Raw genomic sequence first — 22,971 nt, 5'->3', positions numbered from 1 at the left:
GCGCCCGTCCGAGCCGCAGTTGCGCCTACCGATAGCTGCCCGTGCAGCTCCAACCGCTCGCTGACTCGACCGCCTATCCCCGTACAACGCCGCCGCGTCCACCCTCGACCAGGCCAACCAGACGCTATACCCGAGCCGCGCTTGCCTGCGCTTCCTGCCGTCCCACCTCGGAGCCGTCGTCCGTCAAGCCTTACGCTCGCTCGCTCGCTCAAAGCTCCGCGTTCTCGCCTCTCGACTAGTCGCCGCGGCCCATGTCCCACGTCATTGCCTCGTCCACGTACCCTCACCTCCGGTGATCGCAGCGACTCACTAGCCCCGTCGCTGTCGGCTGAGACAACGTCCAGCCTGCCGGCCGTCGTTCACGATGGCAACTCCAACTCACCCATCTCACGCCGCGAGCCCGCGGAGGTCCTCGACCATGCAGTCCGCCGCCGACAACTCGGACACCATGGTGGGCTCGTTCCGAAGGATGAACCAGATTGGCAAGGGTAGCTTCGCGACCGTCTACAAGGGCGTCCACATAGTACGTGACTTCGTCTTCCCGCTCTGCGCCCTCTGCGTTGCGCAGTGGCGCCAAAACAAATGGTCGGCCACCCTGATCTAACGCAGCTGGTTACTGTAGAAGAAGCGGGAGCTCGTCGTAGCCATCAAATCGGTCGACACAACCAAGCTCAACAAGAAGCTCAAGGATAACCTCTCGACCGAAATCCAAATCCTCCGCAATTTGACCCATCCGCATATCGTCGCGCTCATCGACTGCAAGGAGGTACCCAAGTACATACACATCGTGACCGAGTTCTGTGAGCTGGGGGATCTCTCGAGTTTCATCAAGAAGCGAGCAACCCTTGCAGATCACCCCGCAACTGCACACATGATGAAGAAGTATCCCAACCCTCCGGTCGGCGGTCTCAACGAGGTCCTTTGCCGCCACTTCCTTAAGCAGATCGCGAGCGCACTCGAGTTCATCCACGCCAAGAACTACGTTCACCGGGATCTGAAGCCTCAGAACCTCCTTCTCAACCCTTCGCCACTCTACTACCAGACCTATCGTCCGAATGAGGTTCCCTATGCTGCTGCGGCAGATTCGATGGTTCCGGCCGTTGGTATCGCCTCCCTGCCAATGCTCAAGGTGGCTGACTTTGGATTCGCCCGCTTCCTCCCCAAATCATCACTGGCGGAAACGCTGTGTGGCTCTCCCCTTTACATGGCGCCGGAGATTCTTCGCTACGAAAAATACGATGCAAAGGCTGACCTGTGGTCCACGGGAACCGTTCTACACGAGATGCTTGTTGGAAAGCCACCGTTCCGTGCGTCCAACCACGTTGAGCTGCTCCGTCGTATTGAAAAGCAGGACGACAGGATCAGCTTTGGTGAAATTCCGATCAGCAGAGATATGAAGAACATCGTACGAGCTCTCCTGAAGAAGACCCCAACAGAACGAATCTCTCACGAGAAGTTCTTCTGCGACGTGGTTATTGCCGGCGATATTCCTGGCTTGCACCCCGAAGATGCAGCTCAGGGCTCGATTCATGAGGCTCTTGGACGATCGGCTGATGAGAGACGTGCTCCAACCAACGAGCAAGTTGCTACGCCCCAACCCACTGAGATGGAGATGACTCCCAGGCCCAGAGTTGCCTCAGGCACAACCCCGCCTCAACGTCCCTCGCCCCGCCCCACCATTGCAGCGCCCTCGTCATCCAACCAGCACGTCAGGCGCGTCAGCAACACCGTTGCCCAAGTTCAGGATCGTCCACCCTCTGCTCAAGCAGAACGTCGTCCCACGGTCACACACACCGCTACTGCTCCTGCCAGAGCACCCATGGTTCAGGAACGACCCACTGCAGCGGCTGTGACCATGACCAGACGGAGCAGTCGCCATTCGCCTTCACCAAGCTCTTCAGCTCTCCGCGAACACCTTGACACGCAACGCAACCCTCAAAGGTCCGACGAAAGGGCAGCTCGAGATGCAAAGGAGCGTGCTGCTCAGGACATTGCCTTCGAGCGTGACTATGTTCTCGTGGAAAAGCGGACCGTCGAAGTGAATGCATTTGCAGATGAATTGGCAGCCAGCCCTCAATTCAACAGAGACCACCCGACTCAGCAAGGAGCAATGGTTCGGCGGGCAACAACGCAGGGTACACCTACATCCACGACTGGTGCTCAAAACAACACTTCCCGTGCGATCCAGATTGCGACAGGCAGGCGCCCCGAACCACTTCATCATAGGAACAGTTCCTATGAAAGGCGTTATGCAGCTAGTCCAGGTTCTGCCACATCAGCCATCTCTAAAGCCCTTAATATGGCCAGCTACAGGATTTTCGGTACTGGTGCTTCTCCTCCAGGCCGTGGCCCTTCGCCGCCGAAAGGTTACCCTCAGTTCCCAATATATCCTACGGCTACGGCACAAAGCAGCACGATAGTCGTCGGTGACGGGGGCAAACCGACTAGCGACAAGACGAGGGACAAAGATACAAGGGTTCTTGACGTTGTGGAGGAGCTCGCTCAACGCAGCCATGTGATCTATGGTTTCGCTGAAGTCAAGTACAGACAGTTGCTGCCCCCGCCTCCCAGTGACCACGGGCTGGGCATCCAAGGCACTCACCCTCGAACTGATGATGAAGAGGAAGGTTTGGATGAAGATCTGACCACAGATGCGATACTGGCAATTTCAGAGGAGGCGCTAGTCCTCTATGTCAAGGCTTTGGCTCTCTTAGCAAAGTCAATCGACCTTGCGGGCAGTTGGTGGGGACAACGCCACCGTGGAGAAATTATTGGCGATAGCCATACGTCGCGCACTTCCGGAAATGCGAACGTCGCAGCGGTCGGTACGAAGATGAACCAAATCGTGCAGTGGGTGCGCACACGCTTCAATGAGTGTGTGGAGAAGTCTGAGTTTGTCGGACGCAAGCTTCTCGAGGCTCAAAAGCTGTTGCCGCCCGACCACCCAGCTCATCCCAACAATCTGCCATCCAACTCGACTTCGATCACGAGCGCGGGCACTTCTGTGGAGAACATCCATCTCCCCACGGGCATCACAGCTGAGAAGCTCATGTACGACAGAGCTATCGAAATGAGCCGAGCTGCGGCTGTCAACGAGCTGGTTGGTGAGGATCTACCGGGCTGCGAGCTCAACTACACTACTGCGATTCGCATGCTCGAGGCCATCTTCGAAAGCGAGGAAGAAATGCTGGGCCGCAAGCCAGGCAGCAGGAAGCAAGAAGATGACGTGATTCAAGGGCTGGAGGAGGAAGACAGAGCGTCAGTTCTGAAGTGTGAGTCATCTACCCCACCTACAGTACACCGAAGTGCCGGCCGCTAACCGCCTTGCAGTGATTGAGGGCCTGAGAGCCAGACTCAAAGCACTTCGCAAGAAGATCGAGATCCAGAGGTCGCAGAAGCGAGCTTCACTGACGGGGCGGTCGCCCTCATCAACGCCAGTGGCAGCCAACGCATCGCCTCGCTGAGTTACGCAGCATTCTACAATGACCGATCGTCTAAGTCAGACGAGGTACAATACAGTTCACCTTAGCATCATTTCACGATACGGAGTTTTGGGCATGGCTTTTTCACATGGAGCTCTCCGGTCTCCTTTCTGCATGAAACAGCACATCCCAACCATTTGTCATTTCGACACGGCGCATGTTGGGTCCTGGCGCACAGGCAGACGAAGCCACAGTTGGCAGAACCAGAGCATGATACCACGGTCATCGGCGCAAGCATTACGAGCCTTTTTTTTTTTCTCGTTTTCTTTTCCTTTATCAGCAGGTCGGTGATGGAGAGTGGGTTCAAAGGCGTAGCAGACATCTGGGGCGCTCCATTTCCTCTGCTTTTGCACAAGATGTTGATTTCTCTCTCCTTTTCTCTCCCTCGATTTCCTTCGTTTCCTTGGCTACAGAATTCAGATTTGGCGCATAATGCACTGAGCACAGCGTAGCGTCAGGTAGCCGTCGAGCAGCTCGACACAGTCAGGATGGGTTTCGGGTTCTCTATGGATTGGGTATGGCTGGTTGGGCGGGAGGATAGGCGTGTACAGGGAAACGAGGCGCAGCCTCTCGGACGGCGAACACGGGGTAGGTAGAAAGGGAACACTCTTGTGTATAGGTCGGGCAGATTGAATACGAACTGAAGTAATTGCGGTGGAACAAAGTTATCCGCGGTGAAGTTGAACAACAGACTTACCATTGCGGCAGTTTGGGCGAGACCAATATTACAGCCATGTCTTGCCCACCCGGCTACCCGACTCAGCGGGCCGTCAAGAAGACCTTGGCAAAGGATGCGAACAAGCAAGGCGTGATGAGAATGTTCCGGTGCATGCGATGAGCTAAGAAACATACGGCAAAAGCCTATCCTGAGTCGACGGCAGGCGAGTTTGGCTCCAGGATCGAACGACTCTAGACCGGGATGGGGAGGAGATGAGCGCGACATGGGGTGGCGTGCAGCGGCGGCGGGTTCCATTTTAGCACCAAGGTACCCTGGCGCCAAAGTCTAAAATGCACGCCGGCGGAGACGCACGGGAAGCTAATGCCCGTCGCTACCACGACTTCGTTCCGTCATTTGTACACATACCGCGACTGCTGTTTGCGCTTGCTCTCGCCTTCCTCTCGTCGCTCCCCCCACGGCTGCTGCGCGCACAGAAAAGATGGGGCTCGGAGTGTTGGAAGATCGCTGGCTCGAGCGCGTCCCTGGTGCGTTGCTGAGCACTCCACTCTCCACTTCTTTTCTAACCTCACCAACACCACCACCGCCCGCGCCCCTTGCCGCACACGTCACCCTCGGTTGCGCGCGATGCTGACTACAACGTTGCGATACCTTCAGGCACCGTCCTCATGGACGAGGACGCACAGCGTAGAGACAGCGTACCCCTGGACCCCAGCCTGAAGTATGACCGCAGCGGGCCGCATCCGATCCTCTTGGTCCCGCAGCCCAGCGATGATCCAAACGACCCACTCGTACGTCGTCTTTCCTTTCGCTCCAAACTCTGCCTGTAATGAAAACCAGAGAAATAAAATAAATAAAAAAAGACAAACCCCCCAGCAAGACCTGTCTGGGCTGATGCGCAACGTAGAACTGGCCCCTCTGGCGCCGCGACGTGATCCTCCTCGTGCTCTCGCTCCTCTCCGTCATCGCGTCGACGCTATCCCCCCTGCTCGCCGCCAACACACTAACTCTAGCCTTCGAGTTCCACCGCACCTTCACCGACATGGCGCTGCTGACCGGCTACCACCTGCTCGGCGTCGGGCTGGCCGGCTTCCTCTTCGTGCCGTCCGCGCGCATCTGGGGCAAGCGCCACGCCTTCTTGCTCGGCACCGTCTTTCTCATCTTCAGCAGCGCGTGGGGCGGCGCCGTGTCCGGCCACGACTACACGTCGCTGCTGTGGGCGCGCATCTTCCAAGGCGTCGGCCTCGCGCCCTTCGAGGCGCTGGTGAACGCCGTCGTTGGCGACTTGTACTTTGTGCACGAGCGGGGGAAGCGCATGGCGTTGAGCAACTTGGCGCTGTTTGGCGGTGCCTTCTTCACCCCTGTGATTGTGGGCAAGATGACGGATACGATGGGCTGGCGGTGGACGTTTTACTTTGTCGCGATATTCGCGGGTTTGCTGTTGCCGCCGCTGGTCTTGTTTTGCCCCGAGACGGCGTATCGGCGTGACGAACGGCTGAATCTGGATATGGGTGATTATCAGGGCAGTAGAGGGAGGAATGGCGGAACGGGCGGTGGCAGCTTCGAGGACGGTAGAGGAGGCACGGAGCTGGCCGAGGCAAAGACGGTCGAAGAGGGCGATGGTGGCGCAAACAGAAACTCGCAGCAGAAGAGCAGCCAGGAGGGCTCGCTCGGAGAATGCAAAGGCCACGGCGGTGAGACGGAGACGCAGGCGCTGCACACGCACACGGCGGCGGCAACAACACCCCATTCGCCCCGGCCGCAGAAGGACAGCTTCGTGAAGACGCTGATGCCGTTCAACGGCCGCAAGACGGACGAGAGTTTCTGGAAGCTGGCGCTGCGGCCATTCCCTCTGTTCCTGCAGCCCGGTATCCTATGGGTACGTCTAGATTTCACCCCCTTGATCGAATGGAATGCTTATCTCCCCAACAGTCCTGCCTCATCCAGGGCACCCTCATCGGCTGGACCGTCATGATCGGCGTCGTCCTCGCCGCCGTCATGCTGGGGCCTCCCCTCTTCTTCACCGAAGTCGAAACGGGCTACATGTACACGGGCGCCTTCGTCGGCGCCCTCGTCGGCTTCGTCCTCGCGGGCCTCCTCGCCGACTCGGTCCCCTCGTACCTCACCCGCCTCAACGGCGGCGTCTACGAGCCCGAGTTCCGCCTCGTCCTCGTGCTGCCGCAGCTCGTCCTCGGCTGCGCCGGCCTCTACGGCTTCGGCGTCGTCGCGGCCGACATCCCGCGCTACGGCTGGATCTGGCCCGACGTCTTCTTCGCGCTCGAGGTCGCGGGCATGGTGCTCGGCGCCGTCGCCAGCGCGCTGTACGTCGTCGACGCCCACCGCGACGTCGCCGTCGAGGCCTTCACCTGCCTGCTCGTCTTCAAGAACGTCTTCTCCTTCGCCCTCACGTTCAAGGGCTACGACTGGATCGTCGGCGCCGGCGTGCGCCCCGTCTTCGTCGCCGTCGCCAGCGTCCAGGTCGCCGTGTGCGCCCTGACGCTGCCCATGTACGTGTTTGGCAAGTGGAACCGCAGCCTTTCCGCGAGGTACGATCTGCTGCGGTTGTTGCACCTGCGGTGATGGGGGATGTGGGGAGGGAGGGATCGAATGGTGGGGAAGAAATAATAGTAATTTTTCTTTCTTCTTCTTTTTGGAGCGCGTTTTTTGCTTGATGGTTGGGAACGATGATATACAAAACCTCATGGCGCTTCTTCTCGCGTGGTGGACCGAGGTCTGTGTACACATAATACATTTCACGCCGTCGTCATGGCTCAGTGGCACATTACTTGGAATTCAACACCACTTCGCTGACTTGCTCTGGGGCTCCTCACACCAACCATCATGTCACATGTAGAAAAGATAACGACATGTCCGTGATTAACGGCACGCTTTCCCCCAGCATTTCTCCCACCTTCATAGATATCACATAACTATATCGTCTACATCAGATTATGGCCGAGGCTAATTACGACGGGATAGTTGAAGGGCGGAGAACCGAAGACTGATGTTAGCACAATCACGGCCAGACGTTTTCACCAAGGACCAACAGGTATTCCACGGTAACAGCACTAACTGTCGAATTTGATGGTCTATCGCAGCTTAACCAGGAGTCCAGAACCCTCCTACTCCCACCTTATCGCGAGAGAAAAAAACTCGAAAAAGGTAGTCTTTCATCGCAAAGCAACAACGGGAAGAAACCGCAGATAGGCACTCGCACGCAATGAAGACTGTAGAAAACAGCAATCCAGGTGATGCAAACGAAATGAGAGAAGAAAGATTTGAAAATCACTTTTTTTAGGATCCGATCCCATTGCAGCCCCCTCGCTTGCTGTTACATAATTTCCGCGCTCAGAGGAGAAATAAAAGAAGCAAGTCAAGTTCGTTGGCTTTTCCCCCTCTCTAAACGAACATTTTGCAGAAAACCCGGACCCAGGTGAGAGTTCGGACCTCTCCTCTTCTTTTCACCCTAACCCGAAGATTGAATAAAAGAAGAAAAGAGAATAGACCCGCGCTTTCTTTCGTTCGTCGTAACCTCGTTAAAAGCCAAAAGGGAAAAAGAACCGGCAAACCCGTTTTTTCTATGGCGCTCCATCCAGCCTGAGAAGAAAGAGAAGGCCTCATGCCATGAGGACCCATCGCGCCGTGCCCCGTCTATAAAACTTTGAGGCAGCGCAACAAATCCATGCAGTACTCTTTTTGGTATGCCTTCCCACTCGATATGAACGCCATTTGTGAACGTGCCCTGCACGACGGAAACCAGAGAAATCGACCTATCGAAGAAGTCTTTCCCACCATCCCGTCGTCCATGTGAAACGATAAAAACGTGACCGGCATATGCAAGGGCTGCAGGATCGCTTTTGCGGAGAGAGGACCGTATTAGAAAAAAAAGGAAAAATGAAAAACTAGTCGGCATCCGAAGGGCCAGTGAGGACGTGTCTATTTGCTGTGCTCCCCGGGCAGCACCGTCGATGGAGCAAAAGGCGTACAAAGTCGTGAAGCGTCGGCTGTCGAACCTGCGTCGATCTTCCCGTCTCGAATCGGAAATGTTCATCGTGGAAGGTGTGTCGCAGTTGAAGTCAACGCTGTCTATATGCTGATCGGGGTATGAGAAAGCAAATGCCGGACCTTCGAATGGAATTGACGAGTCCAGTAGAAACCAGAAAAGAAAAGCAAAACCGGAAAAGGAAAAACCTCAGCAGAATGGGCCGAGCGGCGCATGTGAGGTGAACCATGCACCACGGTCGTTTCGAAAGTGGTATTTACCACCAAGACTGGCCACCGGAGCCAGAGGGGTTGCCGTAGCCGCCACCGTAGCCACCGCTGTAACCACCGCCGTAGCCGCCGGCACCGCCACCACCGCTGTAGCCACCGGGACCACCGCCGTAGCCGCCACCGAAGCCGCCAGCAGCAGCAGGCGGGCCGCCCCAACCGCCAGCGTTGCCGCCACCAAAGCGACGAACATCACGAGTGGCAGTAGCACCACGGCCGCGGCCGCCACGGCCACCTCGGCCACCACCGAAGCCAGAGCCCTCCCTGGCAATGCTCTCGAGGAACGAGGGCACCTCCTGGTTGGCCTCCTTGAGGAGGTCGATGAGGTCGCGAACAACACCACGGTTGCCACGGTTGAAGAAGGCAGTCGAGATACCAGTGTTACCAGCACGGCCGGTACGACCGATACGGTGAACATAGTCGTCGATGTCGGTGGGAAGATCGTAGTTGACAACGTGGGTGACGTTGGGAATATCGAGACCACGAGCGGCGACAGCGGTAGCGACGAGAATGGGGCAGCGTCCGCTACGGAACATCTCCAGAGCCTTTTCACGCTCGCGCTGAGTGCGGTCACCGTGAATGGAAGTGGCGGGGAAGCCCTGGTTGATCAGGAAGTCGGAGAGCGAGTCGGCCATGCGCTTGGTCTCGACGAAGATCAGGGTCAAGCCAGTGCCGACAGTGTGGAGGATATCGAGCAGGACAGAGCGCTTGTCGGCGTCCTCGACGTACTCAACCTTCTGGGTAATGTTCTCGGATGTGGAACCGACACGACCGACCGACAGGAAGATGTAGTCCTTCAAGAAGTCGCGGGCGAGCATCTGAATGTCGCGGGGGAAGGTGGCGGAGAACATGAGAGTCTGGCGGCCATCAACGGGAGGCATGTCCTCGCCCTCGACAATCCTGCGGATCTGGGGCTCGAAACCCATGTCCAGCATGCGATCAGCCTCGTCAAGAACGAGGTACTTGATGTTCTGGAGAGAAATGCGGCCACGCTCCATCAGGTCGACAAGACGACCGGGGGTAGCGACGAGCAGATCACAGCCACGCTCGATCTGACGCAGCTGAGAACCGATGTCCGCGCCACCGTAAACGACGCACGGCCTGACCCACGAACGGTAGGCAAACTTCCTTGCCTCATCGAAAATCTGGGAGACAAGCTCACGGGTGGGGGCGAGGATGAGCGAGGTGGGGTAGGCCTTGCGGCTGCGGCCGTAACCGACACCACCACCCTGCTGGGGGATGGCGCTCGGGCCGTTCTGGAAAGCCTGAGAGAGAATGGGGAAGAGGAAACCACCGGTCTTGCCGGAACCGGTCTGGGCGCAAGCCATCAGGTCACGACCACCCATGACGATGGGGATCGAGTACTTCTGAACGGGCGTGGGGACCTTGTAACCGGCCATGTTGATGTTGGTGATGAGGTGGTCGTCGAGAGGAGGGTTCTCGAAGACCGAGACGGGCTCGGGAACGCCCTGGCCGGAGGCCTCGACGGGGATGTCATCGTACTTCTCGAAGTTGATACCGGTCTGCTGCTTGGACGGGTCGTTGGCGACGCCGAAAAGCTCACGCTCAACGCGAGGGTTGCTGGGACCGGGGATGTGCTTGCCATCCTTCCACGATCCATCACCAGAACCCCGTGCGCTGCTGACGTTGTTGCCACCTGTGGGTTTGCCGTAAGCATTTGGGTCGAATGAAGCCGAGGGCTGGGTGTTCCAAGACCCTCCGGCTGGGGCGTTGTTGTTGCTACCTCTATCGCTGAATCCGCCGCCAGAGCCGCCGTTGCTCCAGCCGCCGCGACCGCCCATTCCACCGCGGGGAGCGCCGCCGTAGCCACTGCATTCCTCGTTAGCTGCTGTAGTCAAGTGAGGGGTCTTGTTGAGTGGCGACTTACCCTCTGCCGCCCCAGCCGCCGCCAGCGCCGTTCATGGGCGGAGGGCCGCCGTTCATGGGCATGGGAGGAGGTCCAGCGTCCATAGCAGGCGGGGGCCTGTTGCGCAGGTGAGGCGGGATGTAGGCAGCGCGCTCAGTGAAGCCGCCATTCTGAGGGGCGTGCTGCGACTCGTTCAGGGAAAGGTTTCCCATCTTCAGCTGGTCAGCCATGTTGGGCAGAAGTCGCTGAGTTGTTGTTGTTGTTTTTGCGTGTGTTGGTGCTTCAAGCGTGTCGTGTGTGCGGAAGAGCGACCGACAAGTCGATTAAGGACGATTACGGTCGACGGACGCGGACGGGCCACGCGATGGTCGAAAGGACGAGCTTAGTCTGTGAGGCAGAAACGCGCCTGAAACGGTTCCTGACGAGAAAAGAGAGGATGGAAAGGCCTCTATCTTCTCGAACGACGGGATATTAGAAAACGCAAATGCAAAGAAAAGCGGTCGATGTTGTGGGGAGGAGGATGGGTGGGCGAGGGAGAGGTGGTGAGAAGAGCCTGGGCCCAGTGCTGTGAAATTTTGTAAGGGCCGCAGCAGGAGGCGAAAGCCAGCTGGAAGCGGTTTAGCGCCGCAAACGCTTGAGCGCGACCAGCAGCGGCGCGACGCTGCGGCTGCCACCCGACGCCGCGCCCAGCCAGTCACCCGTCGCGCTTGTCGGAGGGAGCGGTCAGAACGAGAATCTCACGGCGCCCCCGACCCTTCCCCAGCCGCCTAAGGCAGCGCGTCCCTGCCGCTCCCGCCGGATGGCTCTGCGCGCCCGGCATTGTGTGCGGCGCGGCCTTTGCTCGGTCGCCGCCGCTGCTGACTGTCGCCAGCCTCTGATGGGGCGCGCTGCTCCGTCATCGTCATAGCCGCCGTCACATGCGTATCACTCGTGCAAGGCACCCAGTCGCAAGCAACTTGATTCTAGCCTACGGTCGCTTCCTGCGCTAGCCGCAGCCCGACCCATCATCAAGCCATGGTCTTATCCCACTTTTCAGCCCTGGACGAGTACCGCACAAAGAGGAAGACGAGCCCTCCAATGACGCCCAAGCCCATGAACTTCTGCCCAAGGCTCAATCCGGCAGAGGAGCTGCTGATCTCCGCCTTGCTGCTGTACTCCTCCTTTACGCTGGGCTCCTCCTCGCCTCCTGCCACGAACTCTGCTGTGCCGAAAGTCGTATCTTGAGGGTTTCGAGTATCAGCCGATGGTGGAACGGGTGCTGGAAAGGCGCCGTCTAAAGCTCAACATGGATACCTTCTTCAGGGACTTCCAGCTCGCCGCTCTTGGCGATGACCACGTCCACCACAGGCTTGTCGCCCGGCTTCTTCGCCACATTCTGGACCTTGTCGACGACATCGTAGCCCTCGAGAACCTCGCCGAACACGACGTGGCGGCCATCGAGCCACGACGTGATGGCAGTGGTGATGAAGAACTGGCTGCCGTTGGTGTCCTTGCCAGAGTTGGCCATGCCTGTATCTCGTTAGCATTCTGTGCTTGGTACTGGAAGGGTGTTGCAGCAGTAGATCCATCAGGCACTTTCGAGCAGAACGAAGGCCATCTCGAGTGATGGCAAACCACGAGCTGCTTGATTCGAATGTGCTTGGACCACCGACTGCCTGCAACGCTTTGCGTCTGATCTCGTAGCTTGACAGGGGCACTCACTCAGAATGCCCTTCTTGGTGTGCTTGAGCTTGAAGTTCTCGTCGGGGAACTTCTGGCCGTAGACGGACTTGCCGCCGGTGCCATCGCCGTTGGTGAAGTCACCACCCTGGATCATGAAGTCCTTGATGACACGGTGGAAGGTGGAGCCCTCATAGCCGAAACCCTTCTCGCCAGTGGCAAGGGCACTGAGCTATAGTCAGCGATTATGTTCCAAGCTCGCATGGGCGGCAGGTAAGGATCGTGTCGTACCGGAAGTTCTCCGCAGTCTGCAGCAGGCCCGTATTAGCAACGTGTCATGGAGCGGTAACGCAGTAGGTCATACCTTGGGAGTGGTCTTGCCGTAGAGACCAATAGTAATGCGGCCTAGGTCCTCATCGCCGTGCTTGAGGTCGAAGAAAACCTGTGGGAAGCGTCAATGCCCGTACTCGGTGTTTCCTGAGCTTGAAGCCACATATGCGTACCTTGTGGGTGATCTTGGGGCCCTTGGCGGCCTCCGCGGTCTGGGCGAAGTACACGAAGGTGACGCCCAGGAAGACGAGCAAAGAAACGAGCAGCTTCTGAAATCCGGCCATTGTGAATGGGACTGCAATGGACTGGAAGGGGTGGAGAGGATGGCGGCGGGGAGCTTTTGTAGGTGCGCGGGTGCCCCAGCGTCCCGCGCACCCTTGAAACGCAAGGGACCGCCCGCATCTGGGCACGCCGCCTGGTGCTGCTCTGCCGCGTCCGATGGAAGCTACGAATCTGAAGAAACGCTAGTCATCGCGACTGCAACTCGACGTGCTCTGAACGCTTGTTTCAGTAGGAGCTCTTACCCTGGGTTTCCCCGCTGTGCTACGCAACCAGACCCTGAAGTGTCAGGTCCTTGTTACCGTGAGACCGGCAACCACTTATTCACTGAAGCTGCACGTGACGCGGAGGTCCCAGAAATTGTTTCCGAGAGCGCCGCGATACCTACAATCGCGCGCCTGTCTTCTAGAGCAGAGAGCACCCCGCCGCGACCACCGACCGCCTCCCGTGGAAGCCATTTGCCGCCACAATGGTACCGCTCGACTTCCCGTATCGCGCAACACAGTGGTGCTGATCAAATGCTGCAGGTCTTCATCCTGGGACTCAACTTCACCGAAGGGTACATGGTCAAAGTATGCGCGACCTGACAGCCCGCCTCTCCGCCGCGCCCGACTAACGTGCATCGCCGTGCAGAAAGCCCTCCAGTCCTTCTATGGCATCGGCCCCAATGTGTCGAAGCAGGTCATGGGCCGCTTCTTGATACACCAGCGTGCCACCGTCGGCGAGCTCGAAAGCCAGCAGATCCTCGACCTGAACGCCCACCTCTCCACCCTGAAGATTGAAAACGACTTGCGCCGCAACCTTGTTGATAACATCACACGCTTGAGGGAGATGGGCACCTATAGAGGAAGGAGACACGCCATGGGTCTGCCCGTGAGAGGACAAAGGACAAGGACACAGATCAGCACCGCGCGGAAGTTGAACAAGGTGGAGCGCAGAGGTTGAGCAACGGTGGCTGGAGTATGTTGTACTGTCTTTCCTGTCTAGGCATATGGGCGGCGCAATGGAAATGGGAATGCAAGATCGAGATCAATTGTCTAGAAGACTGAGGCGGACGCCATTCGCGTGGTGCCTGCATCTGAAGTGTAGCGACACGTAGGAGTCGTCTAATCCGGACGCTCTCCGCTACGTTACAGGTGTTTCTTGGACCATCGAATTGCCTGCTCCTCAATGCCCTTTGCAGGAGTCCCCAAAACCCATCCGAACCCGCAGCAAGTTTAGCTGCATCAACCATGTGGAGCTTTAGCTCTGGGGCCCCTTCTTGAAGTCTAACTTGTAATTTGTAGTCTCTATTCATCAGCGTGCAAACCGGAACCGTAAAGACTTGTCCACGTGTAATCTCAGCCGCAACCTTGTAGAAAAGGGGTGTGCATAGAAAGACGGCGTTGGTAAACGGCCGTGTCATTGAAGTTGAAGCGATGGCTATGGCATTGCTGAAGAAGCGCCCAACGCCCATGATGCCAACGCTCGCGGTGCCAGGAATTGTGTGCACTGCTCTCATGAAATTGCACATCTTCCGTGTTTTGGTCAGAACAATCCAACCGTCGGACAGTAGGAAACCTGGGAAGCAGTCGGGGTCGATCCGATCCTCGATTCGTTGTAACCATTTCGGCAGTTTCATGCTGTGCTCATCCAACAATGGAGTATAGCAGGTGAAGCCATGTTCTGCGCATCGCTCAGCTAGTCTCGTGACGGCAGGCAGTGCAAGACTTTGAGCTGTAGGCAAGGTCCACTTAGAGAATAGCAAAGCGGTTCTCCGAGAGAATTAGGCTTACCGCTTACTAGGAAGACTATCGACCTTCCCGATGATTGTTTCGTCGGCTGAACCACATGCGTTTCGAATATCCCCATCTTGACGGTTTCATGATAAGATTTGGCCACGATCGTGCTCGAGAAATGGCGCTTGATGGGTGGTACACGATGCCCGCAGTGGTGCAGCGCTGGGGTAGAGTCGGACAAGAGCCTTGAAATCGGCCACGACGAGCGCCGGATGTGGAATCGCGGGGTTATCAACATAGTGGGCCTGAGAGAAGTGGCTGGCGTAACGCCTTCAATGATGGCTCGAATGTGACTGTGGTCACAGGCTTTGTTTGGAATCTCGCGATTTTGTTTTGCTCGGTACCCCCTCGCACATGCGGCAACGATAGGTATCTTGGCACACAATTCCATGTCAATTGTAAAAGCTTGTCAAAGCGAGATCAACGTCAGTGGCATGGTCATGAAGTCTATGCCACATGTCCGAATAGGTCGTTTTGGGTAGCTTGACAATCTCGGTCAAAGGCTTGCCAGACTCCCGTTCGGGCGAGCTCCAGCCTCCGATGGAGGAGAGGCTCCTTTCCCAAGGCCGCAGAAGATTGGAAGTTTGGTGGGAGCTATGGATGACACAAGCTATTCAAACCCTGCAAGCTACCATCTGAGCCGCACGATGTTTGGATGGGAAGGTCTTCTGGCAACGACTTTTGGTAGTACAACCTCGGTAGTTCCACATCGACAGAAGCAAGCCTCAGCCAAGTCGCACACATCACCCGATCTTTGTCATTTGCCATGTTACTTTGACTGTTCGTGCTGATCTCCCGAGTTTAAATGTATGTGATAACAGAGACTCTGCAGAATCGCAAGAGAGCATGTGCGCCGGCTTTCACCTGTGCCCATCAAGGTGCTCGATTTTGAAGCAAACTGAGGACTTCAAGGTGCTTCGCCGCCAACGTCAGACCCATGTAAAAGAGACCCCATCCAGTCCACCGAAGCCAAGTAGGAAGCGACAGTCGAAGTCCGATTTCCAGAGTCCTGCTTCATTCGGTTTTCTCCCTGCCTCCTTCGTCGTGCTATCTCAATTCCACCATCAACACCTATTCGGATTCCGGACTCCAACATGGCCGATACAATTTTCAAAGGCAGAGCCGACTCTCTCACGAACATCCACGATGAGTTTCCCGGCCCGAAATCCAACGACACAAGGACAAGTCCACAAAGCCACACCAGGTACAGCCTTCTCCGAAGCGGGCCCATCGACCCCCAATACTCCTTCGACCTCTCCCACGAGATTCAGCGCGCCTGGTCAACAGAGCTCACCTGCTTCCCGGACCTACACGCCACACGGCCCCCCAATCCTGCCGCCCCGCCCCCTCCTCCCCCTCCCTCCTCCCACCGCCAACCGCTTTCCCACCACCTCGCCTCTCCAGACTCCCTTTACCACTCCCTGACCTCCCGCCCCGTCTCCCCGCAGCCGCACTCCCCGCTCTTCGCCAGACTGCCGCCCGAGATCCGCGAGCAGATCTTCTCCCACCTCCTCACCCACGCGGGCGTCATCCTCTGCGTCGCCGACGGCGGGCTGCCGCCGGCGCCGCGCTACGGGCTGCACCCGGCGGTGCTCGCGACGTGCCGGCGCGCGGCGCTCGAGGCGCTGCCGGTGCTGTACGGGCGCCGCAACCGCTTCTCCGTGTGCCACATCCCAAACCTGCTGCGGTCGCGCGCGGCGCCGCCGCGCTTCGCGCTGTGGCCGCGCTGCTTCGCGCTCGTGCGCCGCCTCAACGTCGACGTGCCCGACAAGTTCATCGAGCGCTGGTACCGCGCCGAGTGGAGCGCCGCGCGCGACGGCTTCGAGAGCTACGCGCGCGTGACGGGCGCGCTGGTCGCCATGGCGGCGCGCAGCGGCCGGCTGACGCACTTGCAGCTGAGCCTGGTGCGCAACTGCGCGTTGGAAAGCTACACGTCGTGGGGCCCGTACTTGGCCGGCGACACGCCGTTGATGAAGGCCGTGGACAGGGATTTCTTGCCGGGCGTGCTCGGCGGCGGCGGTGGGGCGGGTGGGAGGAGTGCGAGGTTCTTGCTCGTGGTGCCATGCGGGGCGGGGAGTGCGGCCGGAAGCCCCGAGGCGCAGAGGGCGTTTGATGTGTTGAGACCGGATGCGCCGGCGGTGGTGCATGCGGTGGCGAGGAGCTTGGGGACGCTTCAGAGAACGGCGAGGCTGAACGGGTTGAAGTTGGAGGATAGTCTGAGGGTGGTGGTCAAAGACAAGGAAGGGGGCGCGGATGGAGTTGTCTGTGAGGAATCAAGAACTGAGATTTTGGTGGACGAAGATGGCCAGTTTGGCAATGGGGAGAAGAGACGAATAACGCTGGAAGTGTCGTAGTAGCGTGCACGCAGAGTACGCATTCGAATAGAGAAGGGCTGTAGAAGTGGTGGTGCTATTGAGCTCAAACGGAGTTACAAGCCTTACTTCTTTTTTTTTTTCGCACCAGACATGAAATTCCGTTCCAATCTTTGTTGTAAGTGTATTTCAGCCAAAGAGACAATGAAATGATGGAAACCCAATGACATCGACAACAAGAGATACTAAGAAATGTGCCTCTGGCACAGGGAATGCCATAGTTGATATGGATTGCATTTGCACCCAGAATAACCGTTTTCATTTCTCGAATCCAGGAAACGACCAGGCTGACGTGATTCTCCTTCCAGACCAAGATTCATATAGCCAAACAATTAAATTGTGTAGCCTCTCCAGTGTTGAAGCTGGTGAGCACAGTAGCTCTTGGGCCGTTGCACAACTTCAGTTACCTGGTGATGAGTTCGTATCGATTTATGACTGCCGGCGTGCCTCAGATGGAAAGTGCTCCGTCTCATGAAGCTACGGGATTTAGTGAAAAGCCTCATCGTAATCTCCATATTTGCGTGTACTTACTCTGTCAATGTCCGCAAGGATCGAGGTGAAGTCCACTTCCTTCATTTCGGTGTTTGAGTCTCCCATCACAGGAGAAACGGGTGAATTAGGCCCCACGAAAAGACTTAGGTCATTGTCTGAGTTTCCGACCTTCACCGCCTGTTCATTTTCCACCTCGGTTGGTGTTTCATCGGCTGTGCTGGTGGATGGTGTTTGACTTGAACATTGTTGTTTCCCATCGGCTTTCTGTTTCGGATGGAGCAGTTCTCTGAAGTCGTATTGATCATCGACGAGCTTATCCCAGAACTTTGTCCATTCCACGCTTGCTGTGAGCTGATCAGTTGTACTGTACATTTCCTTGATCTCTTCTTCGACCTGTTGTGGCGAAGGTTTGCCATCAAAAAGGTCCACAGCGCGGTGAAGATTACGCCACGCGAAGAGGTATTTCGGCGTCTCGAAAACCAACTTGGCTTCTTCTCGGGAGAGAGAAGCAACATCGTTTTTCTCAGACATGAAAAACTTGATTCTGCTTCGGAGACTGTTCCTGACGACTGGCTTCTTCTGTTTAGTATTTGTTGCTGGTTCGGGCTTTGTTTCATGCCTAGTTCTCTTGGACCGACGGTGTTTCTTCCTGTGGGAAGGTCTCTCGATTGGCTCTGTCGTCGTAACAGGATCGGATGCAGAACTAACCGTTGGTTGAGATCCAGCTTGAGCATCATGGTGGGAACCATCGTGGGTGTCGTGGTAAGATTTGCTCTGAGAAGGAGGTGCCATTGTGCTTGATGCATCTCCAGACATCGGGCCATTGGGGTTCGATTGCTGATTGACAGGCTCAAGTCCGTTGAGGTTAAGTGGCTGGTCGGGAAGCTCAATCCGATTGAGACTTCTTTGCTTCTCCATAGGGTCCAAACCGCTGCGGTTCGGTTGTTGGCCGGCAGGGGCCAATTCATCGAGGTTTTGTTCCTGATGACACAAAGTCAGGTTTTTCAGGCAAACGCCTGTTACTGATGGGGGCACATACTCTACCGAATCCATGGAGGAATTCGCCAGCTTCGGCCAACTGTCTCATCGCAATATCAAATCTGGCCGGGGTGTTCAACTTCTGGGCCAGGAGCCACGAAAGCTTGTGCACAGCCTCTTCTTCCACAAGGTCTTCAACTTCCAGCAACGTACTGTCCGACATGTTGGCGTTATAAACGTCCATTTCGGCCATTACCGCAAATGGGTTGATGTCCTGATTCGCGAATTTCGTGTTGAGGTAATCTTGGATGCAGATGCGCACAAGTGGATCCCTCGCTGCGTTGTCCCGGTTGCTCCTGATATAAGCCCTACGGAAATGCATATCCGAGGGTCTCTTACAGGGTAGGGCGTTTTCGGGGCTGTACGGGTCGTCGGCGGGCTCGTACCTTTGGCGATTGGACTGTGTGGCTAGGGCGTCTGGCCGAGCAGAAGGGGTAGGCTCAAGCCTTTGACGAACTCTGCGGCGTTCGCAGCACGGAGGACTCTGCAAGTCTGTCTGGAAGAAATCAAAATCAACTCGCGTACAACATTAGCAGCACAGATAAGACTTACTAGTTTTCGCTTGTTGTCCATGATGGATTGGAGGAATTTGGGTTGGCTGTGAATGTCGTAAGAAACAGCACGGAGAGGTGCCGGACGTGTGGCACTGTCTATAATTTTCTTTTCAACCGTTGAGAGACCTGGAAGTGAACATATGGCCGTGGTCTTGCCCCTGTTGTCCTTGTAAATTGAATCACGTAGACGCAGCTGTTTCAGTGCCCCGGTCATGTCCTGAGTTGAGCTGCGTGCGTTGCCGTCAGTGGCACAAGGGCATATTGAACCAAAGCTCAACGGTGGCGAAAATTACTGCTCACAAAATATCCAATGCAAGACTCTACCCAGTAGGCAGACTGCAAGTGCGTTATTGACGCGCGCTGCCTGCAGCACGGGGTTGGTACTCTGATTGCTTTTTCTGCTTTGCAGAACTGCGGGGTCTTTGCCGCTCGCCTCGATGCAGTACTACAACCAGTACTTGCCGAACAGACGATGGCGATAGTCGTTCAATGAGTGGCCACGCGAAAAGCAAACACAAACATCGCAAATGGGTCCTTACATGCAGCCGTGAAACATGAGTGTCAACAGGCAACAGCACCGATCTGCGGACAGGGGTGCTATGCGTCACATCGGTCATGCACATCGTCCCAGCCACATGCTTTCAAGTTCCGAGATTTCCCGCTATGCAAGGTGAAACGTTGTTAATCTATTATTCTCCTTTTTTCCTTCAAGGCTCCGCTGCAGGAACGGGCTGCGTAACGGCGATAACACGCATCGCCTCGACGCGGGAAGAGCATTTGATGAACGTCAGAAGCAACGTTTGCAACTAAAGACTCACAGTACTTTCTCTGGATGGAAGTGTTTTTTCTCTGGTCTGCTGAACAGCAGACCTCGAGCTGATCTTGGCATGGCCGCGGTCAAGAGGTCATGATCGTACCTAAGGGCCTTTTAGCTAAATGATCCGAACAAATCAGACATTACCGGACACACCACAAGCGCTTCTTCGATTTCGAGCAGCGAGCACATACCACCTTGCAGTAGACGGGTACAATTCCTAGCCACCCAGCCTCACATCACCTGCCGCCCACCACCACCGAACCCATCGCGTATCACATCCCACCTCGCCCTCGCCCAATCGCTCTCATTCACCCTCCTCGCCACCTCCCACACCGCCCACCTCCCCTGCTCCTCCCAAAGCCCCACCACCCGATCTCTCCATCCCATCAGATCCACACCACCACCACCACCGCTCGAAAGTCCGGCCCCCTTCCCAGCGCCCGTCGCCCCACCGGTAGTAGAAGAAGAAGAGTCCGTGCCCCCCCAAGCCTGCATCCCCACGCCAACGACCAGCCCCACGAAAACGACGTTCGAAGCGAACCCGACGACGCGCTCGGCCGCCCGCGCGACGAAGGCGACGCAGCAGTACGCCGGCCCGCCGACCAAGAGCGTCGCGGCCAGCGCGGCGGCGGCGGAGCAGAAGAGGCTGACGGCGACGTGCGCGACGGCGGCGGGGGCGGAGGGGGCGGCGATGGTTGTTGTTGTTGTTGTTCGGCGTACGTCGTCGTCGGCGTTTGTACTGGTCGTGTCGACGACGACGGCGACGAAGCCGGTGTTCCAGAAGTTGTTACCGGTGGTGAGGAGGAAGGTGATGGAGGCGAGGGCGGTGAAGGCGGCGCGGAGGGGGAGCGGGAGGGAGAGGAGTGACAGGAAGGGCATTTTGTCTCTCTGCGTTGTCGTGGCGCCCCGGGTTGGGTGAGGTTGTGGTGGTTGGGGGCTGAAGGGTGGAGGTGACGACGGATGCTTTGACGGTGCGAAGGTGTGGGGGGAGACAAAGAAGTGTGGTAGGCAAGCTCGTGTGGGGATGAAAGAAATTCAGTTTCTGTACCTATTCGATGTTTAGTGTTTTGCAAGTTCTTTGTTACCTGTCTATTCGAAATTTCTACGGGGCAAAGCTTTGGAAATATTCTGGTTTGTACTCTCTGCTGAAAGGCTCCCGCGCGACTTCACTATCAGCTCAAACGACAATGGTGACTTCGTAGGTTCTATGACATGATATTAGCATAAATTTCCACTCCAGTTGAAATTTACCTGAGTAGTTCTGAGCACAGCAAGAGACAGGCCAAGTGCCCGTGAAGACGAACAGAGGCCGAGTATATATAGCAACCCAGTGAGCTCAACATGCAACGAGTAGACTCCGAACCCCGGTGGTCGACTGGCCGGATAACAGCGGTCCAATGTCCAGCGTTGGAATACAGGTGGGGTGGGATATCTGTTTTTTTTTTTGTCCTTTTGGGAAAGTGAGGCAAAGATTGCGAGGTCGAATCTCGTGAAATGGACAAGGAGTGAAGCGAAAGTCTGTATGTGGGCGACTACGGGCATGAAGGGAAAGAAGGAGAGGTGTGGAATGTGCCCAATTATCAATTATATCGGCGGGTATTGGCTACTGTGTTCTGTTCGTTAGAAGGAGGGAAGTGTGTCAGTGGCTTAGCTGCAAAAGCTTTGCTTGGCTGAGAACCTCAAACGTGTTTGGAAGCTTCGAGGGGAATGTGCGAAAACATAGTCTGGACCGTGGACTTTGTGAAAAAAGGGGGGGGGGGGGGGGGGGGGGGGGGGGGGGGTGGGGGGAACCTATCGTGCAATGTTAGTCCGAATAGCGGCATTCATGACTGGCATTCTCGATAGACGGGCTTTGAGGGATAGTTCGAGCTCGTATCAAAGAAGGACCGAAGCGTAATGATTCGAGGGACTGATGGCAGTTTTCCGCACATTCCCCGAAGGATAATACGGATACTGTGTCTGAAGAGCATGCCTCGTTCCACGGTTGGGCCGAAATGACCGTGACGCGTTGCTTATTTTGTGAGGTCCCTGTGTTTTGTTACCAACCTCCTATGGTGAATGTACTGGCCTGTACGAGCTTATTTTCTTTACAGCCCATGCATGCGGTTCGTTTTGCTCTTGTGAGTTCGAGACTGGCATCAATGTATGGGGGTGAGCCTGATCTCTTGAACGACGTGGTGTATGCTCGAATGGTCGGGCGAAGAGTCGGGGGCTTTGAAACGAGTTATTGCAAAGTTGGAACCCCCTCTGCGCAACGCCGAGTGTGGTGTTCGTGTGTGAAGGAATATCCTCCGTTCCGCTTCGTCGAGATTCTACTACCGGTTCGTATATGGGATGAACTACTCCGTCAGTCGAGTGCTCGAACAGGAGATGCATACTTCCACATACAACCAACGGGGCCAAACCTCTAGACATAGCGAGCGGTATGGAGATGAATGCACACTTATAACCCTTCGCGTATCCGACAGCAAATGTTGATACCGATTGACCAAGACTCCATGATGCCTCGAGGCACTTGTTCTGTCCAAAGCCGTACAGTGTGAAAGTAAGTCTGCTGATTAGCTTAGCTGTTTAGACTTACCGATACTCACGTAGCGAGATGGAGTCGACAGTGGGCAGAAAGGGGAGGGAAGGGGAGGGAAGGTGAGTTGCACCCCGCTGAAGAGCAGCTACGAGCGATACGCTTGATCCCTTTTGACTGCCAGCACTCTCGGCGATTGCGGGGCCGTGACTGCAGCTAAGCTCACGAGACAGGGCAGGAGATCCTACGTTCAGCTCTCACCCAATCCAAGTGAACGTGGAAGAACGTGCAGATTCATTGCATACCACCCTTCAGTGAAGAATGCGCCAGCAAAATGGACGTCTAGAACATTTGCCATACCGCGGCATCGTTCCGGAACGCAAGGCGCGAGATATTGAATGCCGTGACACACACCAGTCTGGCCTCGTGGATGCTCAAAGCAGTTGGTGAGTGGCCTTAAGTTCAGCCAAGGTCTTGGCCCGACGTCCGAAGATGATGTATTCGGCCGCCACAGCCGGCTAGCGAGTTGATCGGGCAGCTTGGAAAAGCTTCGAGCGGTCCATAGCGCGGGTCGTGAAGCCAGGGAACGAGCTTGACATGCAGTGCTACACATCACCGACCAGCAGACACGCCCGTTTGGACCCAAATCAGCCAAAGTCTTGGCTAGACGTTCGATGTTGATGTCAGCTCTACGGCTCGATGCGAGATGGTGCGTGTCATCCTCCGATGGCGGGCTGCAAAGTGTTGTGAGAGTGCGGGCGGATGGAAGTTGTGGGTTGAAGATGGCCCTTGAGACAGCCGAGCTGCTCCATGATGCCCGGAGATCCAAATGTTACG

At 56.5% G+C, this 22,971-nt stretch overlaps 7 protein-coding genes across 7 annotated transcripts; 4 read left to right on the top strand and 3 right to left on the bottom strand.

The window, feature by feature from the left end:
* Window positions 1–418: 418 nt before the first annotated feature.
* ATG1 (Serine/threonine-protein kinase) lies at window positions 419–3,319 on the top strand (the record flags this gene model as incomplete). The annotated part of the gene is made up of 2 exons (XM_066778898.1): window positions 419–523; window positions 623–3,319. The coding sequence occupies 2 exons, from the start codon at window positions 419–421 to the stop codon at window positions 3,317–3,319; spliced, it is 2,802 nt and encodes a 933-aa protein (XP_066631335.1).
* Window positions 3,320–4,826: 1,507 nt separating this feature from the next.
* SLS55_007480 (uncharacterized protein) lies at window positions 4,827–6,738 on the top strand (the record flags this gene model as incomplete). The annotated part of the gene is made up of 3 exons (XM_066778897.1): window positions 4,827–4,949; window positions 5,066–6,037; window positions 6,091–6,738. The coding sequence occupies 3 exons, from the start codon at window positions 4,827–4,829 to the stop codon at window positions 6,736–6,738; spliced, it is 1,743 nt and encodes a 580-aa protein (XP_066631334.1).
* A 1,679-nt stretch (window positions 6,739–8,417) lies between these two features.
* On the bottom strand, window positions 8,418–10,524 carry DED1 (DEAD-box ATP-dependent RNA helicase; the record flags this gene model as incomplete). The annotated part of the gene is made up of 2 exons (XM_066778896.1): window positions 8,418–10,257; window positions 10,316–10,524. 2 exons carry the CDS (start codon window positions 10,522–10,524, stop codon window positions 8,418–8,420), a joined length of 2,049 nt encoding a protein of 682 aa, XP_066631333.1.
* Window positions 10,525–11,301: 777 nt separating this feature from the next.
* On the bottom strand, window positions 11,302–12,567 carry CPR2 (Peptidyl-prolyl cis-trans isomerase B; the record flags this gene model as incomplete). Its single annotated transcript, XM_066778895.1, has 6 exons — window positions 11,302–11,513; window positions 11,588–11,803; window positions 11,996–12,180; window positions 12,245–12,261; window positions 12,318–12,395; window positions 12,457–12,567. The coding sequence occupies 6 exons, from the start codon at window positions 12,565–12,567 to the stop codon at window positions 11,302–11,304; spliced, it is 819 nt and encodes a 272-aa protein (XP_066631332.1).
* A 464-nt stretch (window positions 12,568–13,031) lies between these two features.
* SWS2 (mitochondrial 37S ribosomal protein uS13m) lies at window positions 13,032–13,507 on the top strand (the record flags this gene model as incomplete). Its single annotated transcript, XM_066778894.1, has 3 exons — window positions 13,032–13,034; window positions 13,090–13,134; window positions 13,196–13,507. The coding sequence occupies 3 exons, from the start codon at window positions 13,032–13,034 to the stop codon at window positions 13,505–13,507; spliced, it is 360 nt and encodes a 119-aa protein (XP_066631331.1).
* A 1,979-nt stretch (window positions 13,508–15,486) lies between these two features.
* Window positions 15,487–16,694, top strand: SLS55_007476 (uncharacterized protein; the record flags this gene model as incomplete). Its single annotated transcript, XM_066778893.1, has 2 exons — window positions 15,487–15,490; window positions 15,745–16,694. The coding sequence occupies 2 exons, from the start codon at window positions 15,487–15,489 to the stop codon at window positions 16,692–16,694; spliced, it is 954 nt and encodes a 317-aa protein (XP_066631330.1).
* Window positions 16,695–17,198: 504 nt separating this feature from the next.
* Window positions 17,199–18,435, bottom strand: SLS55_007475 (uncharacterized protein; the record flags this gene model as incomplete). The annotated part of the gene is made up of 2 exons (XM_066778892.1): window positions 17,199–18,185; window positions 18,244–18,435. The coding sequence occupies 2 exons, from the start codon at window positions 18,433–18,435 to the stop codon at window positions 17,199–17,201; spliced, it is 1,179 nt and encodes a 392-aa protein (XP_066631329.1).
* Between the last annotated feature and the right edge of the window lie 4,536 nt (window positions 18,436–22,971).

Source organism: Diplodia seriata (genome assembly GCF_021436955.1).
Source record: "Diplodia seriata strain FDS-637 chromosome Unknown scaffold_7, whole genome shotgun sequence".
In the NCBI taxonomy this organism is placed as follows: domain Eukaryota; kingdom Fungi; phylum Ascomycota; class Dothideomycetes; order Botryosphaeriales; family Botryosphaeriaceae; genus Diplodia; species Diplodia seriata.
This window is presented reverse-complemented; position numbering and strand designations above follow the sequence as displayed.